Source organism: Fusarium falciforme, chromosome 3, assembly GCF_026873545.1.
Source record: "Fusarium falciforme chromosome 3, complete sequence".
Taxonomy (NCBI): Eukaryota; Fungi; Ascomycota; class Sordariomycetes; order Hypocreales; family Nectriaceae; genus Fusarium; species Fusarium falciforme.
Genome location: NC_070546.1, coordinates 1,054,235 through 1,067,794, shown reverse-complemented (window position 1 = coordinate 1,067,794; position 13,560 = coordinate 1,054,235). Strand labels below are relative to the sequence as shown.

Below are 13,560 nucleotides of genomic sequence, written 5' to 3'. Positions count from 1 at the left end.
ATCTCGGCGGGCGGCACTTACAACTCCGCCGTCGCCGCGCCGCGAGTCACATCGTGAGCCGCCCGCGGCTTTGGAATCAACTCATTAGTCCCCTTAACTGCCGCGACCAAGGTCGGGAAAGCATGCCGGGACCTGCGTCTTCCGCTGATCAAAATCCCAAAGTCCCAATTTTTAATACAAGGAACCCTCTTGTGTTGCAATCGTCGGGTCGGCTCAGCAAATCACAACCGAATAACAAATACCTACCCATGAATGACCAATGTTTCTTGGTCAGCCCTAGACTGCCACTCTCACACGCTAAGTGGTCAACTTCGCTTCAGCTCTTGTTCAGGAGTCAAGCCTGAGCTGACAAGACAAATCGACTCCCGCACCATGGCTGCCGCTAGTCTGATCAGCCCTACCAATAAGCCATTCCCGTCCCCATTGTCGGAGATTTTGAGCCAGTCGCAACAGAACATGGTGTTTAATGTCATGCACGCCAAATGATGACGCCGTCCCTTCAATTTCCATTGTTTATAGCCGCCGGTTGCTCTCATGCAGAAGCCTTACAACTCTTGACCAAATGCACCCACCCTGATCAACTCCAGCTCGATTATCCCAACATGGGGTTCTCATTCGTCTATTGCGTTGTGTGTGGCTGTCCCTTTGACATCCCCCCTCGCGACGAAGTCTTTGATGAAGAACACAACTGGGCATCCGAAGACTCTCTCGAAGATGAAACAAAGCAGGTAAGCATGTTGCTTTTGCAAGACAAATCTCTTGAATCTGTCGTCCTGCCTCTTTGGGTTGTTGCAAGGATCGGCCGCTGTGGATGCAACTGCAACGCGCCCCCAGTTTTTGGGATCAAGGAGAAGCCCAAGCTTCGGCACCTATTTTCTTACTTGCTCAACTCTTGAACTCAGCCCTTTCTTCTTTCAGATTATTAATCGTTACGATATCGACCACTGACCTTACTATTTTGGCAGTGGCTATGTAGGTTTCGGCTTCTCGGCGCCACATCGAGCTTGGAGAAATTTACCACTCCTCCCTTTCGCATGTATGTAATATCCATGACCTGGAAAGACTAGAGGTTCCTTTACTCAATCAGTACACAAGTTTCATGGTGCTCGTAAGACGCTGACATTCCAACCCTCAGGCCGAGAAACGAATCCACAACTCCAGGGCTTTTCGTTTCCGATTTTGCCGACTGGGCCTTCACGGAAGGTTTGTACTTCCGACTCGGAGGAAGTTCATACCGCGTCCTATCCTCTGCTAAGGATACCAACGATGTCTTGTTCCCGTTGCATGATGCCTGCTTGACCATCGTTCAACATGTCCTCACGTGGTGTGCTCGATTCTCCCCTGAGGGTGGTTCACCTCCAAGCTTGAGCGACGTTTACAAGGCCTTATGCGCTCAGTTTGCCTTCAATGTGCAAGAAAAGAAGATAATCGCTAAAGAGAGAGGCTTCTATGGTTCAACCGACTACATGGAGTATGGCCTGGAGTTTGGCCATGGTTACTACGGCGCTCGCGAGTTCTGGGCCTCTGAAGGGTGGGAACCTACCAAGGCCAACGAGGTTTGTCCCTGTGAATTTGATTCTTTCAGTACCGAAACAAGACGTCACCAACACATGCTAATAAACTTGTCTCTTGATAGTGGTACTGCGATGATCCGATCAACGTTGAAAATCTCTCAGAGTTTGTCTCGACGCTGCTTGCCGAGGAACCCTTCGAGGCCAGGCATAAAGAAAACGCCAGGCCAGGTACCAACTTCGAGGTTTCAAACCTGAAGGTATCACTTCAGCCAAGTCTGGAATACTTGCCTCGGGAGATACTGGACCTTATTGCTTCCTTTCTCCCTGCGGCATCTGCTCAGCGCCTACGGAGGTGTTCCAAAACTCTGTTATCGCGCGTCGTACTCGACCAACAGTTCTGGCGAAGGCAACTGCTCGATGGCTGCGTAGCCCCTTACAATTGGGAACTCGGAGATGTTCACAGGTATTCAAAGACCCCAGTTATCCCAGCTGACAAAACTCTGGGTCACCATAACTGGGAGGGTTTGGCCAGAAAGTTGGTATGCAACAATCAAATTATGAGGGGGGATGAGTCCATGCCGTCTCCGCCATGGGGACTGCGAAACCGATGCAGGATCTGGTCCCTTGCTTCTCATCTCATCACATCCTCTGAGGGTTAGGTATGCTGATATCTCGTCCCTTTCTTTGACGCCAGCCACCGTACTGTTTGGTCTCTTCCAAGGTTGGTGTCTTTGTCATAACAACCAATCGTACAGACGCCGACTATAAATTTGGATCCAGAAAACGCAATACAATACTGCCAAAACATACCCATTCGCACCTATTGTCTTGCAAAGTATACAAAGTCTAGCACACGTCCCAGAAGTCACTCAAAATGGAAACCACTCCGGTGCTTTGTGTTTTCATCAGACGAGGCTGTGTCAGCTCATGATCATCTCCCGCAGGAACATCCCAATGTCCCGTCCGACTCCCCGATCACCTTCGGGTCTCCCGGGCTAAGGACCAACAAGGCGGATCGTCGATTACCTGTTCCCTGTTTCAAGCCATGGGTAAACCCCAATCATTAAGCTTATGAGTTAGCTGTCATCTGGCAGGTCAATCATTTTGCTACAAATATTGTCTCAACGGAACATTGAGGTTTGCTGCGCCTTGCTCAAAGCCATGGAAAGATTGCAGCTATCACAGGGTTCACGCCGAAAAGTCGCATAAAAATCCCGCACAAAACGTCACTGAAGCACCATGAGCAACATGAGATACACCATATCCGGAACCTGAATCCACAAGGTCTCAATTCCTCCGGCAACTGGTGACTGGTCAGCCGGCAAGGCTGTGCAACAATGTTGGATTCAGCTCGAGATTATGACGTATGCAGTTTGTTAGAGAGTGGGCATTGAAGGGCCGTTTGTATCCCTGCTTCCACGCACGTACGGACGCGGTATTGATCTACTATCGCGAAGCATGCCAAATTCGGCTTGATCCTTCCATCCATGCTTACTAGACTTCAACCAGTAAGAGAATTCTATTGTTTCCGTGCGCGACAGTTATAATCTTGTCGAAACTGCTCAATAACCTTATCAAGGATGAAACATAAACTTATCGTCCCCAAAAAGACAGCCGTATACCCATCTATAAGTCAACTAAGAGTCAGACTCTTATCTGATCTCGGTGCTGTCTTAACATTACTGCCTGTGCACAGACCTTAACAAAGGAACCTAAGAAACTAAATCTCCATGTCCTATTGGCCCTGTTTCAGTCCAAGCATTGTAATACCCCAGCTTTTGATCCATCGCATCACATTCACCCCCACAGTCCATCTCTTTCCTTTTCAACTCAAAACTGGACCGAGACTCAGCCCCAGGAGGTGACAGCTGAATCCTTTGAAGCATTGGCATATCCTCCGAGGCATTGATCAGCTCAAGGCAGCGTCATAGCTGGCCTTGATCGACGTGGTTCACTGGAACTTCGAAACGCGCAGTTGTTTCTTGTCTTGCTATTGGTTGGGAGTATCCACTGCGATTCAATTCCTAGATCCTTCAGCTTTATTTGCGATGATTAGAGGAGTATCCAGAAATGTTTGATATGCTACTCTTGCTTAAATCAAGGCAACGAGATGCCAAGACAAAGAAGAGAATTCAACTATAAAAGTGCCAATGGCTCCTCAGTATTTGACAAGACAAACACAGACAACAGCATCATTCACTACATCCCTCTACGAACAATCAAGACAAGATGAAGTTTCTATCTCTGACGCCCATCTTGGCCTTGGCCACTGGTGTCGCCGCAACTGAGTATATTTGCGAGACCACCAATGGAAGCCCCTACCTCCACCACGTCAACCAGTTGATCGACGGTCTTAAGGAGAAGAAGTTCGAAGCAGCTTGTCTCGACTACGGCCTCGGATCTAGCGACTGCGGTCCGACTATCAGAAGCTACTCAGGTGAAGACGGCGGTGCAGCTTGGCAGCTCTGCAAAGGCGACCACGCCGAAGAACACCAGCCACTCCGAGTATGAATTTCCCCGAGAACAGCGGTGAACTTTAAATAATAATATGACTCTTCAGTGCGAGTTTGACCCCGGTGGTATGCCCTGTGCCGCCTGCCGGCCTTCCATCACCATGGGCGTCGTCGCCGGTCACTTTGAGAACCTCAGAGATCAGTGCCAGGGCCCAGACTCCAAGGGTGACGTTCGAGTGGGAGGTATCGTCAAGCTTTCCTACGTCGATGAGAGCACCGGTGGGGGCGAGATCCGACTCTACTCGATGCCTGGTTAAGTTGAAGCATGGGAGAGGACTTGGGTTTGAAGAGAGAGGTCGGAAGTTGAGGTGGTTGCTGGCATTCCATTCAACATAGGCCTAACAAGGATTCACCCTGTACATATTCTTCTACAGTCTGCGATTTCACATTGATTCAATCTCAGAGCTAAACCATGATAACTGGAGACTCTGCGTGAATAACAACGACAGTCCATGTGTTGTGGCATCAGGGTATCGTTGTCGAGAATTCACCTATTCATGAGCATCTTTTGATTATTGTAAACTAAGAGCCATCTCAAGTGAAGATGAAGCTATCAGAAATTTTAACTAATCTTTATGAAAACCTTAGAAAAATGTCTGAGTATGTTTTTCTCTTACTTTAAAAGTACTATTCTCATTTAACCACCCCAAGTATACCATAACCTTCTCGACAAGCCTCAAGAACGATGCAAGGTATCGTCTTGCGTCAAGATTACGCCCACATCGATTCCGCAAACACCATCCCAGCCGCCATCAAAGGAAAAGTACCTCCAACACTCCTCATACACGGGCGACTTCATCTGTAAGACGTGAAGGGGTTCATGTGACCCCACCCACACCCACGTGATTTCCATCTTGTCATGATGCATCGCGACTGCAGCGAGCTAGCTTCCTCATCATCATCACAGTATATTACTCTCTTCGCCCTTAAGCCTTCTTTCCGCACCACTCTGTTCAAGGATGAACCAGGATCTCTCTTCAGCCGCGATCCGAGAGGGCATCAGGCAGTGGTTCTAATCGTGAAAGGGACAAAGCATGTTGTAGGCAAGTTGCGTTTCGTTTGAATCCTCGTTTCTTTAACTGACCTAATTTCCATAGTTGTCTTGCCGACCAGCATCCTCCAAGAAGACAGAACCTTTCGCACCCTCGCCAAGCAGACAGAGGATCTCCTGGACATGAAGATTACCCCATCCGTCAATCTCCAAGTTCAACTCTCTGGTTCGGTGTTTGACAACTTTGTGCGATCCTTCTGGTCCTCGCTCGCGAAAGAGACGAGCGCGCTGAGACAACTCCGCCTGAAACAGAGAGACATGGACGACTACTTTGGAGGCCCTCGTTTGCGTGACAACGTGGAGTCGATACTGTCTGCCGTTGTGCCTAAAGTCTGAGAGGTCCTCCAGCATGGCACGTTTTCACTTCAAGATCTCCTGGGTCTCCCTCAAGTCTACCCACACATGATCCTGCCTGGCCTATGCATCTACCTTCGGATCTACAGTCATCTTGAAGGGCAACTGACTGAGTCTCACGACGACGCGACACAAACGGGGATAAACCATGGAGTCGCGTTCTATATTGGGAAAGCCAATGACATTTGGCGGCGGGCAACACAGCATGAGACTAACACGGAAAATTGCAGCTTCTCGGGTCTACACTACTCTACTGCCCGGAAGTCACCCCGACAGCACCGACACATGGTCCCCCTCATCGTTTTCTAACAGCCGACTGTTCTCGAGGCTGTTATGAATATGGGTGAAATGAGGGAGTAAAGCTAAGTGTGGTTGGAAAGGGGAGCCCCTTCGAGGGCGGTTGTTCCGAGGCAATGGCAGCAACGACATCAAGTTCATACTTTTGCTCAACGCTACCTGACTATTATCAATAAATATTTATGAACATCCTAAGATGATTTCACTTAACAATAATCAAATGCCAAGAGAAAATAATCCAAAGAAAAGAGAGACTTCTTACAGAGTCTCTTCTAACTCTTTATTGAATCTTTATCTTAACGTACGCGGTTCCATGTGAGCCAAACTCAATGTCAACCCATTAACAGTTCTAGTTGAGAGGCCCAAAGATGCAATTATTGTTGAAAAATATGCGAGCAAGACCGCCTAGAACTCTTCTTCCTTCACTCATAAACACCACACGTATTTTCATCGACAACACCACGCTATGCAACAGGGGCTCTTCCATGTCCCACAACTCCTAAATACACTTTCTCTTTTATGCATAAGCCTCTCAAGGCTTGCCAGGCCAGATCTCATGAGCAACATCGTTGACAAGCTTCAGCTTGGCAAACATCTTCTCCTCAGTCATGCCCTCAGCGCCAACGGCGACACTGGCGAAACCGCACTGGGGGCTGACACCGACTTGCTCGAGAGCCTCCTCGAGGCTGCGGCCCTGCCCCTGGGCGATGATCTTGGCCGCATCCAGCACGCGCTGCTTGATGACCTGCGCGTCCTCGAGCTCAGGGTCCTTGGTGGTGACAACTCCAAGGACAACGTTCTTGTGCTTGGGCAGGAAGCGGAGGGGCTCGAAGCCGCCTGATCGGGGGTTGTCGTACTCAAGGAAGAAGGTGTCGTAGTTGAGGGTGGTGAAGAACTTTTCAGCAATCTTCTCGTAGGAACCCTCGCTGAAGTGCATCGACTTGGAAAAGTTGCCTGTAATTGTGAGTATAAAGACCGATTAATCGCTGAGAGAACTCACCTCTGCAAATGTGAAGTCCAACATGCAGACCCTCAGGGCGGTCAGCAATGCAGTCATTGTGAGCCTTCAGGTACAAGTCAAACAGCTTATCGGGATCGACACCCTCAGCCTTGAGAGCAGCAAGCATGTCGTCGGAGCAAAAGTAGGCGAGAGTGGGGTCATCGATCTGAATGTTGCGCACACCCTCGTCATACAGCACCTTGAGCTCTTGACGGTAGGCCTTTGTCAAATCGGCAAAGAAGTCCTCGTCATTTGAGTAAGCCTCAGGGGTGTAGCACTTGCCCGACGCCAGTCGAAGGTGGAAGTAGCAGGGTGGCGGCATGGTGAACTTGCACTCGCTCCATTGCTCCTTGGGCACACACTCCCGCAGCATCTTCCAGTTCTCGAGATAAGGGCTCTCCTTGTACTCGATCTTGCCCTCGCAAAGCGCGGCCATGGGGTACTGCTTGCCAGCCTTCTTAAGGGCAGCAATTGGGGGCGCAGAGATGCGCGCAAGCTCCCACGGCACAGGGCTCACCTCTCGGAAGCCACCGAGCTTCTCAAAGAAGCCCGAGAAGTAGTACTTGCGGTCAAACTCGCCGGAAGTGATAGCTCGGACTCCATGCTCCTGCTGCTTCTTGACAATGTCGGCAATGGCAGCCTTCTGCGCCGCGACCAGTTGCTCGGGCGAAGCCTCTCCAGCATCGGCTTGCGCCTGGGTCCGCGAGAGAGCCTCAGGCCGGATATAGGAGCCGATGTGATCGGCGTGATAAGGAAGCTTTGTAATGGCCATTGTGAGCTCTGTAATTGAACAATCTGTGAACAGAAATGGAATGAGAGAATCGGAGAAATTTGCAACAACCTTTCAACCGAGGTCAACCTTACTCCAAGGGCATCTTTCCTTATAAAGACCATGACGGATTCGCGGGCGAACCCTTACCCCATCTTGATGACATGCGTTTTTCCCCAGGAGCTAGAGAGTGGCCAAGCCCAGGCGTGATCCAATCATGGTAGTGCCGCGAGACGTTGGTCTCCATTCTTTTGCGTTGTAACCCCTCCCTCTCCGCAAAGCTTCGGCTGTCAGACACGGCTGTTGAGGTCCAGGGTTAGGGTTGCTAGAGGTGCGGTCGCGGTGGTGGGATTGGAGTTGGTGAATGATGGGTTCAGAGAGAAGTCATGACAGCGCAATTGATTGGAACAAACCCTCTCAATTGTTACTGGCATGTCAAGCAAATCTCTGTCCAAAGCATTGCTTCTCATAGGCCGGGTAGGAAACCCAGCGTCGGTCGTCAGCGCATCGCTAGGCGTAGTCGCAACATGGACATCACTAAAGAACAGAATATCTCAATCAGTCGCTGAATGAAGGGGCGCTGGTGTTGACATACTCACCGTCTGGAAAGGTCATGGCCCGGATGTCGCATTGCGGATGTCGCTAGGCCAAATGATGCATCTTCATGCAGGTCAATTAGACACTACAGGCCGCATCGAGTCCCTGCCCAAGGGCCGACCAGACATGAAGGATAGTCATCATCCTAGAATTGACGGCCTGGCTATTGTAGACACTGCAATCTCGGTCGACACATTGACCAGGGAAGGCCTCCTGATCTCTGCTGTTGAAGGGGGAAAGAAATGAGGGTCAGGCAATCTCAATGCATCGTCGAGGGGGATGTTGGCAGTATGCGCGCATCAAAGTGCAGTGCCTGCATGAAATTGCATTGCCACTGTTGATGTTGACCGATCTTGTTATTATCAATAACAAAACAGGGACAACGCTTGTTTTTGCACATGCACTGTCAAAGGGGGGGAAAACATCCCAGCAACCAGGGGCGAAGACTGCTGTCTCACCTCAATAAGGCATCGCGTGGCTTCCAGACTTGCATATGTTCCTGCATTTCAGTCGCCACGGAACTCGGCATCAGCGAGGAATCACTCCAGATCGCCCAAGAGGCAGATTGAGTAGACTTCTGCTGGGTGCTGATACGCAGGCGTTCCAACGCAAGGGATTGAGTGCGGGGATATCGACAGCCAACAATGCGCTCTCTCCCTTGACATGGCTTGGCGCAAGTCAGATCAAGCCATCTCTCCGTTGCTTTTTTACCCGTTGGAAGCCAACCAGATCAGGCCTTAGCTGCCATGCAGGCGATTCATTACAAGCCTGTCAGATCGAAAGGCCTCCCTCTTCGAAGCCCGGAGCTTGGCAAATCGGGTTTCGGCCTTTGAGGCGATGACACCAAGTTAAACGAACCTCGTTCAACCCACAAAAGGAAAAGGTGGAAATAGCAGTGGCCTCCGGGGCGTTTCTTGTGTTGACATCTGGTGCTGTGGAACGCGGTGGAACAGGCATGATACCTGACATTCCAGCCCTTCGGGTGTTGTTTTTCAGGATGCGCCCAGTCTATCAGCTGCTTTTCCAAGCCGACGATCCGTCGACTGTGGATTGCTTCAGGGGCGAAACGTTGCCACGCGATGATGAGGCTCCGATGCATGATCGACAGGGACGAGGAGAGTCAGGGTATCATCCAGAGCCTTAGCATGCCTGTCGTGATACAGCCGCGACATCGGGATTATTTCTGTCGCACATTACATGTTTCTTGCAATACACTGGCGCTCGAGGTTGGGAATGAAGGGGAGCTGGCTTGAGTTGGGCCGAAAGGGCTACACAAAAGCATGGTTTCAAGATGATCTCTCTCAATGAGCTGAAGCTGACGGTGCTACATGATGTCACAGGAACAGAGGATGGCTGCATTAGAGTTACAAGCTTACTCGATATTCGAGCATCACGCCGTTATTTCACCTCGTGCATGCAGCACGCATGGCATGGCCCTTGCATGGTGCAGCGGGTTAATCTGGTAGCCACAATAGGCTTTGTTCATGTTGTGCAAATGGGTTTGCTTATTCAGTGGAAATTGGCTATGTGAGGAGTCTCGAGAACCAATTAAGTCGTGTTGTGGTGATGGTATGGAGTCGTATTGTTTGACTCTGAGCGTTGCTTCTCTAAGCGAAGCCTCAACTTGCATCTTAAAATAGACCGATGAAGCTGGCAACTATGGAGGAGATCTAGACTGGGCAGAGCACCCAATAGAAGCTCGAGGAGGAACTGTGTAAACTGTGATTTTTCTGGCTGACTTGCATCATGGTAAACAATTGGCTCAAGTGTGGAGGATTCGGATCGCCTCGAGCTGGACTCTCCCTGCGTATGCTTGGCTTTGGACTATTGATGCAGACTCTATCAGCCACAACAAACAGGCCTCGAACAAGAAGTATCTCGAGGTCATTTGAAAACTTCAGTATTAGCATAGAAGCGATTATTCTACAACAAAACTGCTACTGTATTGGAGCGGTGTCGAGCGGTCAAGAAACTACCCTAGATGGCCTGGGCCAGCTCCGGGAGGGCCCACTTCTTCAACTGAATGCCCCACCCGGCGCCGGGCTGCTCGGCGGCGGCCGCAAAAAATGTCGGACCGCTCTCTGTTGACCGCGACCTGTCTCATCTTCAGCCCCAGAAATTCTGCAGCCTCTCCCTTGAGTGAAACAGGCTTTTCTGCCTTTCCCTCTTGCAATCTCCCGTCTACGAAACCCCCTCGATACCTCTCCCCGGAGACGGCGCTGTCTTAGACTGCGTGGATTGGACGGCAGATCGGAGATCGCCAGAGGTTGGGCCACACCGACGGAGGACCTTTTCCCCGGATGTCGCTTCGAAGAATGCTTGCTTTCGGCTGAAGGGGGAAGTAATCTGGAGAGAACGGCTGATCACCATCTCGCTCAATTCTATGCTCCTTCTGCGGCTGAAAACGCCCAGTGCCGGGTCAACATGATCTGAAAAGCACGGTTGGGGAATGGTCGCCGGATGCATTCGTGGAAGCCTCAAAGGTTGTCTGGCTATTCTTGGTGGAAAATGACGTGCATTCTCGCGGCAGATTAAACGCTTGTCACATATCAGTGAACACCTACGACCAGGGAACCTTCTTTTCTGGGGAGCTAGAGCTAGAGCTAGAGCTAGAGCTGTCACGCAACCGTGCCGTTGGACGCTTTCAGGAATTTCCTAGCTGCGCATGCGGAGAGACTGTTCTTGGCGTTGAATCTGAAGCCGATCTACCGAACACCGACAAGCGAAGTGTCATCAGAGCTGGATTCAGCCATACGGGAAATCTCGTGCGGCCCGGATTCGTTGGAGACAAGTGAAGTCGGTGTAGTCCAGCCGCAATGGCTCCGAACCTTTGTTGAGGGATGACCGAGGGAGCCGGAGAGCCATGTTTCAGCGGCCGCCTTGTGGCTCCGCCGACGGTTCCTAGGCGGCCGGCTTGGTCAATGCCTCAACGGACGACAAAGCCGCATCTGGAATTTTGGGTAATCTTAGAATGCGAGAGAGAGAAAAGGGTGTACTGCAAGCTTTGGACGGCGGGGAATTCTTCGCGCAACCAGAGCACAGCAGACTTCTCCCTCGAAGGCCATGTGAGACAACTCAGGGGCAGATTGGACCACTCGCAGGAGAGCTCACATTCTTGTCTCCTGGGAGGGAACGCCATGTCTCAACAGCCATAGCAGACTGACCCTCTTGCCCGTGCTGGCACTGGTGGATGCATTCGTCGAGACTCTGGAACCATGCGGTCGTACTTGGTACTCGAAGGGGGGAGAACAGCTGAGGAGATACGGCTCAAAGTGTGAGTCGAAATCTCTATAAAGAGAGGCCTCGAGTCCGGCCAAATCTCAACTTCTTCCTTCCCTCATCATCAAGCATCAATCGGCCTCGATTCCTTCGCTCCTCCTCCGAGAGCTCCCTTCCCAGTCGTTACTTCGCCTAGTCATTCGCTACAGAACAGAGATCAACCATCCAAGATGCGTTACACTGAGCTACTTGCCCTCGCCATGGGCAACCTGGCAGCTGCCCAGTTTTCCACCACTCAGTTCACCAACTCGTCTACCATCGCCACCAACACTGAGCCGGCGACTGACACTGCCACCTCGGCCAGCAGCACCAGCACCAGCACCAGCGAGCCTAGCCACCCTGGCACTGTCGGGAACTTCAGGTTCTATGGCTGTGTCGCTTCTGACGACGGCTTCCCGACGTTCGTCCTGGCTGCCGACACTGAGGACAACACTCTCGAGTCTTGCGCCGCTGCTTGTGAGGGTTCCAACTTCTTTGGTGCCTACGACAAGTGAGCTCACCCTCCCTTCTACTACATATACTTGCTAACATTCTCTCCAGCACTTGCTATTGCGGTGTCGTCCTCAGCGAGGCTACCTCTGACATCCTGAGCCCCGACTCTTGCGACATCCGCTGCCCTGGCGATGAGAGCGAGTCTTGCGGTGGCATCCGGTCTTCCTCTCGTCTCCGCCGCCGCCAGAGCGTCGACATCTCTGTTCTCCTCAGCATCTACATCTCGGTCAACTTCAACCCCGATGGCACCACCGACACCGTTACCAACACCGTGACTGCCGTCGAGACCGAGACCCTGCCGCCTGTTACCACCACCGCCACTGTCACCACGGTCGTTGACGGCACCACCACCGTCACTACCGCTACCACAGTCATCGCCGTTGTCCCCACTGATATCGTGATCATTTGCTACGGCAACTACTGTGCTCCTCAGGTTCACTGCCCTACTTGCACCAAGTGGCAGATTGTCTGTGAGGATGGACACTGTGCTCCCCGGGAGTGCCACGACAACAACTGGGACAAGCTTGTCATCTGCGAGTCTGGTCTCTGCCACTACGCCGATTGGAAGGATGAGGAGTGCAACCAGCGCATCGTCTGCTACGGATCTGACTGCACCTGGGACCGAACTCCCCACAAGGACTACCAGAAGAAGTTCATCCGTTATGAGGACGACTGGTGCTTCCATGAGGAGTGTACCGATGATTGCTGGACATACAATGTCTGCACAGAGAACTGTGTCGTCGTGCCCCCTCCTAAGAAGACCCCTATCACTCCTCCCAAGCCTTGCCTTCCCGGAGACAAGGTTATCCTTCCTCCTCCTGTCAAGGTCACTCCTCCTTGCAAGGGTGATCACTGCCAGCCTCCCGTGGTTATTCAGCCTCCAGTTGATTGCACCGGCGATAAGTGTGTTCCCGTCAAGCCCGAGCCCAAGCCGTCCAAGCCAGTTTCTCCTCCGGTTTCCCCTCCCGTCCAGCCCCCTTCAAAGCCCGAGACCCCCGAGACTCCCGGAAAGCCAGAGACTCCCGGAAAGCCGGAGACTCCTGTGACTCCCGAGACTCCTGTGACTCCCGAGACTCCTGGAAAGCCAGAGACTCCCGGAAAGCCTGAAACTCCCTCGACTCCCGAGACACCATCCAAGCCCGAAACCCCCTCGACTCCTGAGAACCCCGAGGTCCCTGTTGTGACCGCTGGCGCCTCTGCCATGCTCCCTGCCTCCGGCCTGGCCTTTGCCATCGCTGGTGTCGCTTTCCTCCTGTAAAGGACGAATCAGCGATTCAGCATAGCATCACACATCCTCTCTCTCTTTCGAGCACGCACAAGCACGCATAACGTTAACGTTCTGGTTTATTCTTACACCTTTCGGAAGTGGTTGGTCGCTAGGATGTCGACAACGATGGATTGGCCTGGTCAACTTGCGATGGTGGTATCTTTTGGCGATTAGGAAGTAGTATCGGCTTTAATGTGGCTTATGACATTTCAACACTTGTGTCTCTGTGCTAGTAACTGTGAAACTATCTGACAAACTCCCCATAGCGATCAGTAAACTGCAATAGACACTCATGGCCTTGACTTTGCAGTGAGTCATCCATTGGTGAACATGCGAAGCAAACATTCTCTCACTGACAGGCTTTCGCTGACAGCAATCATTCGAGTCTCAGAAAGCATGCAGGGAGTCACTGTTCCTTGCATATGCA

At 51.5% G+C, this 13,560-nt stretch overlaps 3 protein-coding genes and 1 pseudogene across 4 annotated transcripts, besides 1 other annotated feature; 3 read left to right on the top strand and 1 right to left on the bottom strand.

Annotated features, from left to right (window-relative positions):
- Nucleotides 1–602: 602 nt before the first annotated feature.
- NCS54_00366600 (F-box domain-containing protein) lies at nt 603–2,173 on the top strand (the record flags this gene model as incomplete). The annotated part of the gene is made up of 4 exons (XM_053149228.1): nt 603–728; nt 966–1,036; nt 1,136–1,556; nt 1,637–2,173. The coding sequence occupies 4 exons, from the start codon at nt 603–605 to the stop codon at nt 2,171–2,173; spliced, it is 1,155 nt and encodes a 384-aa protein (XP_053005203.1).
- Nucleotides 2,174–3,695: 1,522 nt separating this feature from the next.
- NCS54_00366500 (Hypothetical protein) lies at nt 3,696–4,284 on the top strand (the record flags this gene model as incomplete). The annotated part of the gene is made up of 2 exons (XM_053149227.1): nt 3,696–4,019; nt 4,075–4,284. Exons 1-2 carry the CDS (start codon nt 3,744–3,746, stop codon nt 4,282–4,284), a joined length of 486 nt encoding a protein of 161 aa, XP_053005202.1. The 5' UTR covers nt 3,696–3,743.
- A 1,977-nt stretch (nt 4,285–6,261) lies between these two features.
- NCS54_00366400 lies at nt 6,262–7,522 on the bottom strand (annotated as a pseudogene). Its single transcript has 2 exons — nt 6,730–7,522; nt 6,262–6,683 (listed from the first exon to the last, which is right to left on the bottom strand).
- Nucleotides 6,262–7,522: a sequence feature.
- A 4,022-nt stretch (nt 7,523–11,544) lies between these two features.
- On the top strand, nt 11,545–13,124 carry NCS54_00366300 (WSC domain-containing protein; the record flags this gene model as incomplete). The annotated part of the gene is made up of 2 exons (XM_053149226.1): nt 11,545–11,864; nt 11,915–13,124. The coding sequence occupies 2 exons, from the start codon at nt 11,545–11,547 to the stop codon at nt 13,122–13,124; spliced, it is 1,530 nt and encodes a 509-aa protein (XP_053005201.1).
- Between the last annotated feature and the right edge of the window lie 436 nt (nt 13,125–13,560).